The sequence below is a fragment of the Xenopus tropicalis genome, chromosome 5, assembly GCF_000004195.4.
Source record: "Xenopus tropicalis strain Nigerian chromosome 5, UCB_Xtro_10.0, whole genome shotgun sequence".
NCBI classification, from domain to species: domain Eukaryota; kingdom Metazoa; phylum Chordata; class Amphibia; order Anura; family Pipidae; genus Xenopus; species Xenopus tropicalis.
Genome location: NC_030681.2, coordinates 104,014,681 through 104,029,378, shown reverse-complemented (window position 1 = coordinate 104,029,378; position 14,698 = coordinate 104,014,681). Strand labels below are relative to the sequence as shown.

The 14,698-nt window shown below is 36.5% G+C and overlaps 1 protein-coding gene across 6 annotated transcripts in view; it reads right to left on the bottom strand.

Annotated features, from left to right (window-relative positions):
* Nucleotides 1–14,698, bottom strand: part of tp63 (tumor protein p63) — a 107,948-nt gene that overhangs the window by 40,025 nt on the left and 53,225 nt on the right. For 4 of the 6 annotated variants that reach the window (XM_004914374.3, XM_004914376.4, XM_012963343.2 and 1 more), the window contains exon 1: nucleotides 2,217–2,420. The exons of 1 other annotated variant lie outside the window; for it this stretch is intronic. In XM_004914374.3, coding sequence (XP_004914431.1) covers nucleotides 2,217–2,258 — 42 coding nt within the window. In that variant the 5' untranslated portion in view covers nucleotides 2,259–2,420. Of the gene's footprint in view, nucleotides 1–2,216; nucleotides 2,422–14,698 lie in introns of those variants that run through there. One more of the 6 variants, XM_004914377.4, reaches the window with a different exon arrangement.

The following is a 14,698-nucleotide window of genomic DNA, read 5'->3' as shown; positions in this document are numbered from 1 at the left end:
GCAGTTTTATGCATGAATGATCTATTGTTAATGTTGGATTAGTCCCACAAGGCACAATAAGGAAGACAATAGCATTTGTGAGTGAGGTCCAACTTTCAATTCATTTGGTGGCACAAAACCTTGTATTGGCACTCCACATTGAAGTGATGGAGAAAGGTTATTTATAAAAAACAGCAAAAGTTCTTATTGTGCGAGACTAATATTTTTCTGAAGCTTCATTGTGTGGTTTTAAGCTTTGCTGCTCCATTTATGGTACCTGTCCCTCACATCAGTAAGAGTCTACCAACTTTCTCCAACATTAAGATTTTAGAAAGGTTAAAATAAAATGCCCCACACTCTCAGAATCTATTTACAATACACAGAAAAGGACTGCCTGCTTATGTTTATTGTGAAACCTTGTCATGGGTCACTTTGTATACAGTACAACATGGGCATTATGACTTATGCTGGAGGCTTTAATGCTGATTTCTTTGTGCGGGAAGGCAAAGGTTCTTTATTACTGGGGAAATGCAGCCTATTTATATTTATCTTTGTATTTTTGAGTTTAGAAAATATTATGGCGTAGGATATTCTATACACCTATAAGACCACATGTAGGTACCGCCATACATATATAAAATCTTCATGGACTCTAATGACACCAACAGTGGGGCCATGACAGACAGCTTGTCTGAAGTTACTGCATAGTAACATTGGAATATGCCCTTCTAAAACATTTTCTAAACCTGTATACTGTCATGTAAGGCAATCCAATGTATTCATGTAGGAAATAGAATGTTTTGTTTTAAAAAAAAATATGTATCCAATATAATACATACATATAAGGAAATATGAACATATGAAAGTGCAACTTTTAGCTCCTTCTTCCACTTTACCTGTTTCTCTTTTTTCCAACCCATAAAGACCTTGCAGCACATTTGTATTATAAAAAAGGTACAAAGTTCATTAGTACATACATTTTGCCTATCTAGAAAAACTGATATTTTCCACGTTCTCTTTTCTCTTCTTAAATTGCTTATATTTCCCCAACATTTTCACATCTTTTATTTTATTGCTCTACAAATTTTAGCTTAATGAATAGGTACATTTTTAAGTGGACATATGTGGTGTAATAATGTGTAGTGCCCATTTTACACTCTGACAAACAGATACCATAATGTAAATCATGATAAGGTCAATGGGAATTGGACACTGGACTTGTGGTGATCCAATAAAAAGAAAGGACAGTGTTTATGTTGTCTCACTGTCAAAGATAAATGCTCTTTAAATGCATAGAAATGTAAATGATATTCACACGCTTGCCATATTGATTAAATGGAATTATTGATGTGCTGTCATCCTAAAAAGTGTGAGAGAGAACTATATACAGACCAATGAGGACAACCTCGATAGCCAGAAATGGTTGTGTAAGTACATCTCTAGAGTCTGGCTCACAGTGCAAACAAACTGACCTCAACATCTTATCTTTTTCGCCATCTGCTTACTGAACAAATACAGTCAACAGTAATAACTTTATATAAATGTTTGGAAGTATTCCAAATGAGGAAAATGCTAGTCAAGGAACGGATTCGTCGGTTAATCTTCTTATCAAGTGTTTTGTGCTCAGAAAGGCAATCATTTGCTTTACACAGCTTAGAAAAATAAACTCCTCAGGTGACAAACCTTCTCAGGTAACAAACATCTCCTTAAAAGCTTTCTGCCCACTAAAAGCTATGCATTCTTGTCTGAGATGGTGAAAACCTTACTGTTCCGACACATGACAAGGAAAAGTCTGCAGGATTTTCTTAGACACAACTTAGTTGCTCAAATAACATCAACTAAACAAATTTTAATAAAAAAAATATACAAATGTTCACTTGATACAAATGTATCAACTGCATTCATGTACTAGCAACAGACTTTGGTAATGTAAAACACAAGATGCAGGGATGCTGCCTTGCAGATTCCTACACAGACACATCTGAGCTGTTACTATTACATGTTAAAGGAGATAAATTCATGCACCTGGAAACAAATACACCTACTATTAAAATTATGCACCATTATATGTATGAAATGCTCATTATATATAAAATGTTTTAAGTGGTTATACAATATCTGCCTCTTGGATATTTAAGCATTTTACTTCCGCAGGTTTCAAGCAGGTAACCCCAAGTTGTTCCTATTAATAATTTAGTTTAACTCTCAAAACTTTGGGAAAGAGAATTAATGCTTACCTCACTATACTGAGCCTGAGCACTGTTTTCCAGATACAACATCTTTGCAGTGAGGTTAATCAGAGATGCTGTCCTCTTTTCTGGCTCCAGGATTTTCTGTGCACCCCCCTGTAAGACCCCAATGAGACACGGCTTGTAATAAAGAGACAACACTAATCATGAAGTTTCTCAGTTTTCCTGTCTATCACATCATTTATGGAAAAACACAGTTTATATACACACCTGGATTTAGGCATGAAGGGGCGGGACTTTTTCCTTTTAACCTGCCCAATCTGTCAAAGGTTCCACCTGGCCCCTGATCTCAGTAGCCTCACCCATCTCATTAGGTAGTTAAAATTCCTTACCACTTTTTACAAAAGGCAGACATAAAAAAGGCTGAGGGGCTTCTGTATATAATACATTGGTGTGCAACTTGAATTACAAAGAGGCACAGAGGCATGAAACTCACATTATGGCAGGCTTTCAGCTTTTTGCAATTGCTCAGGTTACTCTAACACATGCATGAATTACATTATATTGTACAACTTAACTGGGAATAATATATACACCATGCATTAAGATGCTAGTCTGCTGAGGAGTACATACAGCATCATAATGACAAATTTAATGCAAGAAGGTTTTTTATTGTATGGAGAAAACTTCTTCATAGTATGGTCACTCAAAATTCAAATAGGAAAAAGTGCAAAAAGGAATGGATGTCTGGCCATTATGTATTTCATTTGTCATTATACCCAGAATAATTAGCACATAACCCCAATACAATTGATTTACCTCCAGTAAGGATTAATTAGATTTTAGTTAGGATCAAGTACAAGGTATTGTTTTATTATTATAGCGTAAAATGGAAAATGTTTAAAAATTTTGAATTATTAGATTATAATGGAGTCTATGGGAGATGACTTTCCCATAATTAAGAGCTTTGTAGATAACCGGTTTACTGATAATGGATCCTATACCTGTATTTTAATAATTACTGCCATTTTTTTCATCTACCCACTGGTCTACTTCAGATTAATTCAAATAAAGGGGCAGACAGATGTCCTTATGTCTTGCAGAACTTAATTGTTCCATAGTAAATTACTAGCACTAAAATCTAGTCTGTTGAATCATGTGTTCTTTTTCATTTAGAATATATTCAATAAATAACTGCTATAATTGCTGTTATCATAGCCTTTAATAAACTGATACAAAACCCAAAGTATTTTTGCATTAATCTCACCTCTTAAACATATCAGCAGATATATATTAATAAACAGCTTAAACAAGCTAGAATATGGCTGATTTAAAAAAAAAAGCTTGGAACTGAGATTACACCTAACCAGTAAAATGTACAGTTCAAGCAACTATATCACTCCCCAAAAGCCAAACAACATATTTCTTTGATTTACAGAAGATTTTATCATGTATAACAAAATATCCTAATTAAAGAAGTTCATTTTTGTGTTTAGCTTAAAAATATACATTTCTGTGAAACTAATTAAAGCTAAACATTTGTATGAATTGCCTCTGCTCTCTTCCCAGTGATGTAAAGAAGAGTTGGCGAATTATGGCAAAGGACTAGGTTCTACCCTTAATAAATGCAAAAACAAAAAGTGAGTGAGGCACTGCATGTAAATAAGCATGAGGTATTCTAGTAAAGGACCAATATAAATATAGATACAGGTATGGGATCTGTTATCTTGAATGCTTGGGATCTGGGGATTTCCAGATAAGAGGTATTTATGTTATTTTTATCATGATACCTTTAGGGCTCTGGCACACGGGGAGATTAGTCACCCGCAACAAATAAACATTAAATAAAACTAATAGAATATGTTTGCTTCCATGATGGATTTATGCTATTTTAGTTCAGCATAAGTACAAGGTACAGTTTTATTATTATAGAGCGAAAGGGAACAAGTCTGAAAAAATGATTTGCTTAAAATGGCCTTCTCATAATTCAGAGCTTTTTGGGTAACAGGTTTCCAGATTAGGGATTTCTTATCTGTATCGTCCAAAAAGCACTTTATATCAGCTCAGATCTGTAGAAATGTTATTGCAAAATGCGAATTCTCCTGTACCCCTGTATCAGTAGTGGGCTATGTGGTTACTTTTTACTACCCCATCCCATTACCAAACTCCAGGGTATATGCAAGTGTAATGTGTATGCCTGTGGAATCTTAAAACTTGCTCACAAAACTTGCTTTCCTTGCCTAACATTCTGTATGTTTTAGGAACAATGACAAATATAATCAGTATTACTGAAAGAGGCAAATCAAGTTGGCCTCTTTTGTTCCATGTAGGCTTTCAGTATCATCTAGGGAAAGTAGGACCAGTCAGAGCAAACAAAAAATGATAACAAAAAAAATTATCCACTTTTATTGCACTGTTTTGTCAGCATGTAAAAAGCTTTTGTGGGGAAGGCTTAAAATACTGAAACAACATATGCAAGCATAGCTAGATGCATCCAACATCCTAGCATAAAAGTTTTCACATCCAAGAATGATGTGCAATGGCAGATGCATTAAAGTCCCCATTATGATGTCTGTATATCAATAGAGTTTTTATGTTAATGTACATTTGTGTTGTATTGTAGTAATTGTCATGAATCTGGATCTCATCCCTGCATCCTGTATCATTCCTACCACCATGAATCATGATTTTATCTTTATCTCCTTATACAAGGGGATGTGCTATAGACAAATATGAAAAAAAAACTTGCGAAGCAAAAAATATGCTGATTTCAGCAAATGTTTTTATGATGAGCTCAGGTGCAAAATTACACACTGTACTTATAAAATACAGAAAGCTGGATAACATTCAAGTTGTCAACAGAGATGAATAAATACATGGAAAACAGAGATACACAAGAGAAAGTGGTAAATACGTGTTCCCTTTAGTTGCTTCATGCATTTCACAAGCAAGCAAATGCAGGGATAAAACAACTGCCTTCAAAAGCTTTAGGATCAGGACACAAAAGAATCCTTATTTACAATAAACAAATTGTGGATCCAAGGAGTGCGAGAATGCAGATTCTGACTGGGCATTCACTGAGAAGACTGGGGAGGAGTGCTCACTATAGTCTCCCAGGCTAAAGAAAGATTTATGTATTGCCTGGGGCAAATGAAACTCATCTCTCAATCTAGTAAACTACAAAATGTGCTGATAAGTTTGAGACTGACATCATAGCTTTAAAGGGTAACTATTGAATACTAAGGTGAGAGAAGCAACCAGTCAGTGCAATATGGCTGTTCTATGTATAAATGCAGTACCACACACTAAGCTATAACTTTAATATATATATATATATATATATATATATATATATATATATATACTTATGGCATGTGTGCACCAGAGTTCCTTCATTTGTCAAGTTTAATTTACACTGTGCCTTGATCTGTGTGGGCAGATGCCATTACACTACTGCTTTCTCCTCCTCCATGCATGACCTAACCTATGCTTTGTGCTTAAGCAGAGCAGATGCTGAAGGCTCCTATACCACCTATACATCATAGACTGGATTAGGCTTATTTATAAACACTGGGCAGTAAACCATGGCAACCGATCTGTGATTAGCTGCCTGCTGCAGGTAAAACAAAGAAAGCAAATTTCTGACTGGTTGCCATGGGTTACTGCCCAGGTGCAAATTTGCCCAGTGTTTATAAATTACCCCCATTGATTTTATAGATCCTCACATCACCACTATTTCTGTGTGGTGTTGTGTCTGATCTATAGCACTCCGATAGTCAGGATACTATTTATTCTTCAGTGGGAGGAAGTGATCCACCTTTCTGCCTGAGGCCTTAAAGACAGATAACATATAAATAATAGGGGAGCAGCGTATCTGGAAGGGTGTGTGGTGCTGCTGATGTGTGAACAAAGACAAACACAAAAATCCATGAGAGTTACTTACAGGACTCATCCCTGTGTATTTTACTGCCTGAGGCAAATGACTGGGAACACTTCCCCCTCCTAGTGCCTTGGTGCTTGGTACCTCCCTGGCCAGTGAGGAGACATATAACCAAACATTTTTAGTCTATGTGCAATTTTGGTCATGGCAAGAACTTTTATTATTGCTGATTTCCCAACAAAACCCTTTATGTTTTATCTGCAACAATAACATATCCATTAATTGTCTAGAATCTGTTAACCAGAAACTCATTCTAGAAGGCCCATTGGGGGATGGCAAATAGGGTGAATCGTTGCCTGCAGTTAAATCTGGGCTACAGCCCAGAATGCTTTCCCTCCGGCAATAAAATTAACCACCAATGGGAAAATATAAATTAATGTAGCTTTTCTTCTTCTTTTATTAAATTGCTTTTTTTCTGTATTAATAATCCTGTACTTTGATAACAAAATTAGCACAAATCCACATTAGAAGAAAAATAAAAGGTTTGTTAAGTTTAATTAAAACGTTTTGAATTTTTTTTTATGCCTAAAATAAGGCATGGCTCTGTATATAATGGAATTACATGCTTCTCCTAAAAACCCTGGTTCCCAACATTCTGTATAACAATTCCCAATTCCCATATACCAATGTATATACATTCTTTTGTTATATAGGCAACATTTTATTATATTTAATTCACTGTCCCAGTGAAAGTTTCAATCTTAGATCCCTAAGATACACACACTATGGTCAATTTTATGCGGAGCCAATAAACCTGCCTGTGTGGTGTGTGAGAGGAGACCCTGGCACCCATACACAACCCATAGAAGCATGGGGAGAATTTATCAATTCCTTGCAGGGGCAGTATTCCTGGAGCTACTGTCACCTTTGAATCAGGGATAGTTTCAGGGCTTTACAACAAGCTGTGTCAATTACCCCACTGCAGTTGCACCAAATAAAGAGAATGCACGCTGGAAAATGTATTATCAACTGATATCGACTCGACATGTCTGCACCCAGGCAATTCTCTGGGTGCAGACACTAGAGAGTGGATTCAAGTAGAGGAGCCTCTTAAACGCAGGCCAAGAAATAGCCAAGCGTGGCAGCATCCTAAAATGTTATATAATTGCTAAAGTTATATTATAAAAGGTAATATATCTATGGCTTATGAATGCATATTTTAATTTATATGGCTATAATTATGTATGCAGCCCTATACAGCAGAGCAATACATTTGTAGAACAGACAGGGGTCAATACAAAAATAGATACAAATACAAAGTGCAATAACAAATACAAAATATACCTGCATTAATGATTAAATGCTTAGTGAGAGAGGATGAAGGTCCCTGCCCTGTAAAACTTACAGTCTAAGTCGGGGGGAGGGGGTAACTTACAGAAACAAATAGGAGGATATTAAGTGCTGCAGGTTACAGGGGGAAACATTGCAGTATAAGTAGAACAGGCACTGCTCCCATGCATAATTTGTTTGGAATTATCTAGTTAGTTGCTGTGGGTCACCTTATTAAATGTGATTTACTTATTTAGCTTTTTGTTGAGCAGTTCGCCAGTTTGGAATTTCAGCAGCTGGTTGCTAGGGTCTTGTTTATCTTAGCAACCAGTTAGTGGTTTGAATAAGAGCATGGAATATGAATAGGAGAGGGCCTGAGTAGAAATATAAGAAATAAAAAGTAACAATAATAATATTTTAGCTCACAGAACAAAAGTTTCTTAGGTGCCAGGGTTAGTGACCCCATTTGAATGGTGAAAAGATACAGAAGAGGAAGGAAAATAATTAAAAAACTATAAAAATAAATAAAGACCAATTGCAAAGTTGCTAGGAATGGGACTTTCTATAACATATTAAAAGTTACCTTAAATGTGAATCACCTCTTTAACTATTTCTACTTCACTATAGGTTTTGCTTAACATGCAAGTTTCAGAGCATACAAAAAAAGTGGATCTTTGCCCAATTTGGCTACCTATGTGCTGGCACAAATTGGGATAATCCGAATATATCTGCTGGGAGTGGCCCATGCCGAGAAGCTGCCAACTCAGTATGAAGGGGCCAAATGGATTTTTGTGATGGTGACAAATGACACTGGGTCAAGTGCGAAAGAATGTAAAGCAGCATGTAACACGGCTACTGTACGTACTGCATCAGCTGATTATTATCTAACTCTAAAACTCTTTTTTCATTAGTCACACAGTATCAATGGAACGTCTTTTTAGTTTACCAGTTTGCCCTACGGGGTATTTCTTTAAATTATTGCTCTGTCATACAGTATTTGTAATATATTCAGTATACTACAACAGTGTTGTCAATGCAACTACACTTTTTCAATGAAGAAATGTTACATTTATTTTTTAGACTATAGCAGGAAGAAATGACAAGGCTGGTCTGCACCTACTAGTGGTGGTCCTTCATTTTGTATTTTCTATGGTATTTCAGTTATTTAGCTTTTTATCCAGCTGCTCTCCAGTTTGGTATTTCCAGAACTATCTAGTTTCTAGGGTCTTACTTTTTCTAGCAACGAGGCAGTGGTTTGAATAAGAGACTGGAATCAGTATAGTAGAGGGACAGAATAAGTAGATCAATTTAAAAAAAAAATGTAACCTCACAGAGCAAAAGTTTTGCCTACTGGTATCAATGACCCCCTATTAAAAATCTGAAAAGAGGCAGAAGAAGTCAAACAACTCAGGAACTATATAAATAAATAATGAAGATCAATTGCAAAATTTATATGAATAAGGCATTCTATAACATACCCCTTTAAGGGGTTAAAGGAAATTATCCTTTTCAATAGGAAGGTCTTTAAAATTTAGTATATTGCAGTAGCAGGAAAAGGTAATATTCTGTTATACGGTAGCCCTTTTGAAATATAAAATAACAACCTTTATTGCCTAACTAAGATAGCCATAGCAAGCTTTTAGAACATTTTAGTTCATTTTTCAAACTGATTAACTTGGAAAAGGAACTAAAATGTTGTCATTAGTGATGGGCGAAATGTTTTGGCAGGCATGGATCTGCGGTGAATTTCCGCGTTTCGCCGTTGGGGGATTGTTTCGTGAAACGGATGTAAAAATTTGCAGTGGAAAAATTTGCCACGCTTCCAAAAATTGTCGCCCACGTTAAAAGAATAGTTGTGCGTCAAAAAAGAATAGTCGCACGACAAAAGAATAGCCGCGCGCGACAATTTCTTGTTGACACGCGACATTTTCGCCGAATTAAAACGGGACAGATTCGCTCATCACCAGTTGTTATGTTTATCTTAATTAACCAATAAAGGTATATCCTTTATACCACTTTTGTATAGTTTTTTATTTCAACTATATAGTAATATATTGTAGTAGTTATCAAAGGGGTCAATGCCCCAGACGAAAGTGCTAGATTGCTAATGGCCCTTGCATCTGGGGAGCTGCTGCAGTTTGCACCTGTACTGATGCAGTGGGCAGCGCAGGTCACATTGTGAAGTGCAAAGACCTTCAGTTATGGTGCTCCTTGCAGGGAATGATGGTTTGCATCAATTTTTTGCACCATGCCTCTCACACAGTAAATGACCCTTAAAGACAGTAAATATCAAATCTGTTCTACTCTTATTAAGTTAATTGGACAGTGAACATACCTGTACAGTCAAAAAAGAGGCCTTTTATATATTTTTATTATTTACTGAAATTATTGCAGAATTATTTAATAACAAAAAGGCAAAAACTAGATATTATTTGATTGCAAAGAAAAGTCACTGTAAATATAATAATAAATATTATTTTGACATTCCTAAAGAGTCATGAGGTTAGCTTGCTTTGGTGTGGGTAATGGGCACAGCATTTTTAAAATGATAGAAGAAATTTAATGTTTCCAGTTTAAATGCCACAAACAGAAGTAAATCAGTACTTTTTAATGTAGCCTTGGGACATAGCTATGCTTTATCCCTATATATTTGTCAACCTCTGCCCCACCCAAAGAGAAGTGTGCCAGAACCCACCCAATGTCACAATAGGTGTAGCCTCTGACCTTCTCTAAACAGCTGCACATGCCGGCTCTTTCAGCAGGTATAGCTGAGCTTTGTATCTTTGCAAGCTGCCTTCAGGCCTAATTAGAGAGTTAATGATGTGCATGTTACAGATAACAAAGAAAGAAGGGGGATTGAGGCAGGAGAGTGAAAACCCAACACTGGTCAGTTTTCTTATCTGATGTTCAAACTTTCTTTACAAAGGAAAGCCCCACCCTAAAGATCGGAGAACGCAAACAACAAGGCAGTTGAACATCAACAGCATTGATACGGTCTATATATGATGGTGCGGCAGAGAGAGAGAGAGGGGAATTCACTAATTCATAGAAATGAAGCTTTTTGAACCATTTTTGACCAATTAGATAATTAGACATATGTTACATGTAGAATTTGCCTCACTAATGTTTATAATAGGATAGTTATTGCTCATAAAGACTGCCATTGAATTGGCAAGGGATAAGAATAAGAATAGGTGACAGATAGTGAAGAACGAATTTTACGCCAGGCATGGATTCTCAGTGAATTTACACAATTCGGCAGTGACGAATTGTTTCATGAAACGTCCTTGAAAATGCGGCGCGGAAAAATTCGGCCCGTGGAATTTTTTGTTTGTCGCACGTCAAATTGGGCGTGGTCGCGTCAAAAAAAGGGCACGGTCATGTCAAAAAAAGCGTGGGGGACCAAAAAATAGACGGGTGCAACTAAATTTCCACGGACGCCAAAGTAGACGCGGGCGACAAAAAAAAACCTGCGACAAATGCATTTCGTGAATTTTTCTCCGTTTCGCGAATTTTCTTGCCATTTTGCGAATTTTATGGCGAAGCGGGACAGATTCGCTCATCACTAGTGACAGACAGTTACCATTTATTTCAATGTCAGGCAGCACAAGCAGAGAAAGGCATTCAGAATTATGCTGGTGGAGCAAACAACATTTCCTTCACCAGATATTTTAAATAATATGACTGAATAACTAATATATCAATATTTTCCTATACCTGTACTCATTTCATGAGCTTACTGAGGCCTTGACCAAAAGTTGGACCTTCAAGGGGGGGTTGAGTTGAAAAAGTCTGTAACCACTACTTTGTGTTTTGTCTAGTTGCTTAAAGGAAAGCTATACCACCAAACAATGTAGATCTCTTTAAAAAAATATATTGCTTGAAAGAGCCCATTTGAAAAAACACTGCTTCATCTAAATTAGTTAGTATTAGTGGTTGTATATATAGTTTATGTATGTGAGTGTATAGATTCGTAAGTATAGCCTGTGTGTGCTGGGTTTACTTGGAATAGTTGAACATGATGGATTCTGGTCTTTTTTCAACCCTATGTAACTATGTAACTATGTAAATAAACCATTTTAATAAAAATACATATAGAGAATTGCCATTTTAAATACTAATACAATTCACGGTGCACAAAAACAAACTAAGGACTCACATGCATGTAAGGTCACATCAGCCAATGAATGGACAGGGCTGTTTCCTTTACTCTTGACACTACTTCCTATATCAGAGCTGCATTATTTTTCTGTCATGTGATCTCTGAGGGAGCACACAGCCCAACACAAAATGGTGGCTCAAGGGAAAAGATGTAAAAGGGCAATATTTATCGATACCATATCAATTCAAGAAGAGTTTTGGTTGAGAAAATTTAACATGGCAAATAACTGTTTTATTTTAAAAAAATAGTATAAAGCAAATAAAATATGAATATGTAATTTACAAAGCCGTGATTGCAATTTAAGACATGCCCTTTAATGAATCAAATTAGTTAGCATTTGATACTTCTATTTCTAGGGATGTTCTAGATCAGGGATCCCCAACCTTTCTTACTTGTGAGCCACAGTCAAACGTAAAAAGACTTGGAGAGCAACACAAGCACCATAAAAGTTAATGGAGGTGCCAAATAAGGGCTAAGATTGGCTATTAGGCAGCCTCTATGCACACTATCAGCTTACAGGGGGCTTTATTTGGTAGTACATCTTGTTTTTATTGAACTTTATAAAACTTGCCCCCAAGTCAGGAAAATAAAAATAACTACCTGGTTTGGGGGCACTGAGAGCAACACCCAAGAGGTTGGTGAGCAACATGTTGCCCCCGAGCCACTGGTTGGGGATCACTGTTCTAGATCCATAACCATTTTATTTTTCTAAATACAGAATACTACACAAAAGATTCAGCCAAACACCAAACTGAAACCAAGAACCTAATCTGCATTAGTATTTAAAGCTATAGCTAAAGTCACATGACATTATTGGCTTAGATTTGATATATATATTATACCAGAGATAAAGGTCTGTTATTTGTATACTACATGGACTTAATGGCTCATTGGAAGCATAATGGCCCTTGGCTATTGCAGGGATTATCACTTAAGGGCTCTAACCAGACAAATGTTGAAAAAGAGAAATAAAAGGAGAAAAATGTTTACAGACAGAAGAAGGAGCTGATAAGAAAAAGAAAAGATAAGAGATTGTAGACTTCTGTGTAAGAACTGTGTGTTAATGAGAGGACAGAGAGGTAAAGAAGGGTTATCCACGGGAACTCCAATCTATGCATGCTAATGTTACTTGGTTGGTAGCAACACTATAGGATACATCAGATGTAGGAGATAAATGGAGCCTTGGCTTCCTATTTAGAGAGAGAGAGAGAGAGCGAGAGAGAGAGAGAGCTAAGAAAGCAAGCCTTATTGTGTTTCAATCCAGAGCAAGGAAACCCTATAAAGTTTCCTTCTCTAGTATGCAAGTGGGTAATCTAACTAAATAACAGCAAATGTAATTAGTCTTATGTACACAGTTCTGACATGTCATATAGAGACTGTTTACTTTCATCAATGCCCTAGCAACCCTAGCAAAAGCACACATTATATAATACAATTATACAATAGGCCAATTGACAATAAGTCAATTTCTTAGAAGCCAGTTAAGCTACAAGCATGTTTTTGGTGTAAATCCACAGAAAGATCACTTACAGGATGAACATAAATGCTCTTGTAAACTTGTGAAATCTAGCTGAAGACCTCAGTAGTTCTAGGCAGCAATGCCCACCCTCTTTCATTGTGTTTACATAACAGTAAATTAGACTGTACTATATTAAAGGGCATGTAAACCCTCACAAAAAATGCAATCAATGAACAGCCTTTTTAAAATCTATAAATGATAGGCTGCAGCATCACCTTAATCACTTTGGATTTGTTCTCCTCCTTCAACCCACTCAGCTCCCTCCCTTAGGAATTTACTTTGGCTGTTGGCTACTAAGCATGCTTACTTATTCTCAACTCAGGTTACTCCCTTCAGCCTAGCAGCCAATAAAGAGACGGCACAGCTGGTTTCCATAGAAACAATGGTCTAGCTGTACACTCTGCTGGAGAAACTTGTTTTATCTTCTAACCTTCTTTCCTGAGCTTAGCTTAATTGTTACATTGCTATTTTATCAATGTAAGTTCTGCCTGTGTAAGCCTGCATTCTTCATTGCATAACGTTTACAGCACACATGTGCTGTTTGCTGATGTAAATGTCACCAATGATGTATGAGAGGGAGAAAGGCCGGCAGCTACTATTTGTAGGGTGTACATGTCCTTTAAAGCTATAGTTAACTTTAATTATATATTAACAGATATGTGATAAAACTAGGTATACTACTCACAATCACAATAATATAATAAAATGCCTTATTAGTATAAGTATATCTTCCTCAACTATGTTAGTATTTAACTATGATGTTGCATTAGCATCAGCATAAAGAAATCAGTACTCAGTAGTTTAGGGCTTCTCTCAGTACAGTGGTGGAGTGTTCCACCTAAAATGACCTAAAATGTCTAAAGGTGGGCATACACGTGGCGATCTGACGATGTTTCGTACGACCATCGGTCGCACGAAACATCGTAAGATCCGCCACACACCATTCAGGGCTGAATCGGCAGGTAAGGAGGTAGAAACAATAGGATTTCTACCTCCTTCTGCCGATTCAGATCTGAAGGGAGAATTTTGGTCAGGCGCCTTCTATGGCGCCCGATCAAAATTTTCCAACTGGTCCGATCGGCGAGTCGTCCGATATCAGCAGGTTCCTGCGATATCGGTCGACTCGCCGACATACCATACACGCACCGATTATCGTACGAAACGAGGTTTCGTACGATAATATCGGTGCGTGTATGGCCACCTTAAGAGGGTGATTTATCAAAGTTCAAATTCAATTTTTTTCCACATATGAAATATTCACAAGGCTCAAATGTAAAAGGCCAAGTTCACGTAGAAGTCAATGGGAGCTGTCGATGGGAAATTTAAAGCATTTTTTCAGTGTGAGGTTTTTAAGTTTCTCGACCCATTAAAAATAATAAATAGACTAAAAATGTGAGGTACTCAAATCTTTTTACACAATTTTTTTATTCAGATTTTTTAATAAATAGGCAAACATTCAAGTTTGCTAAAAATTCAAGTTTATTCAAAGTAGAAAAAAATATTAAACAAATATGAATTTTGATAAATAGGCTGAGTTCAACCCAAAGAAGAACAATTTTATATATAGAAAATAGCATAGCATTTGTTTACTGTTATTCACCTATATTTACTGCACCCCAGGTAGGGCAGCAGGGTGATGC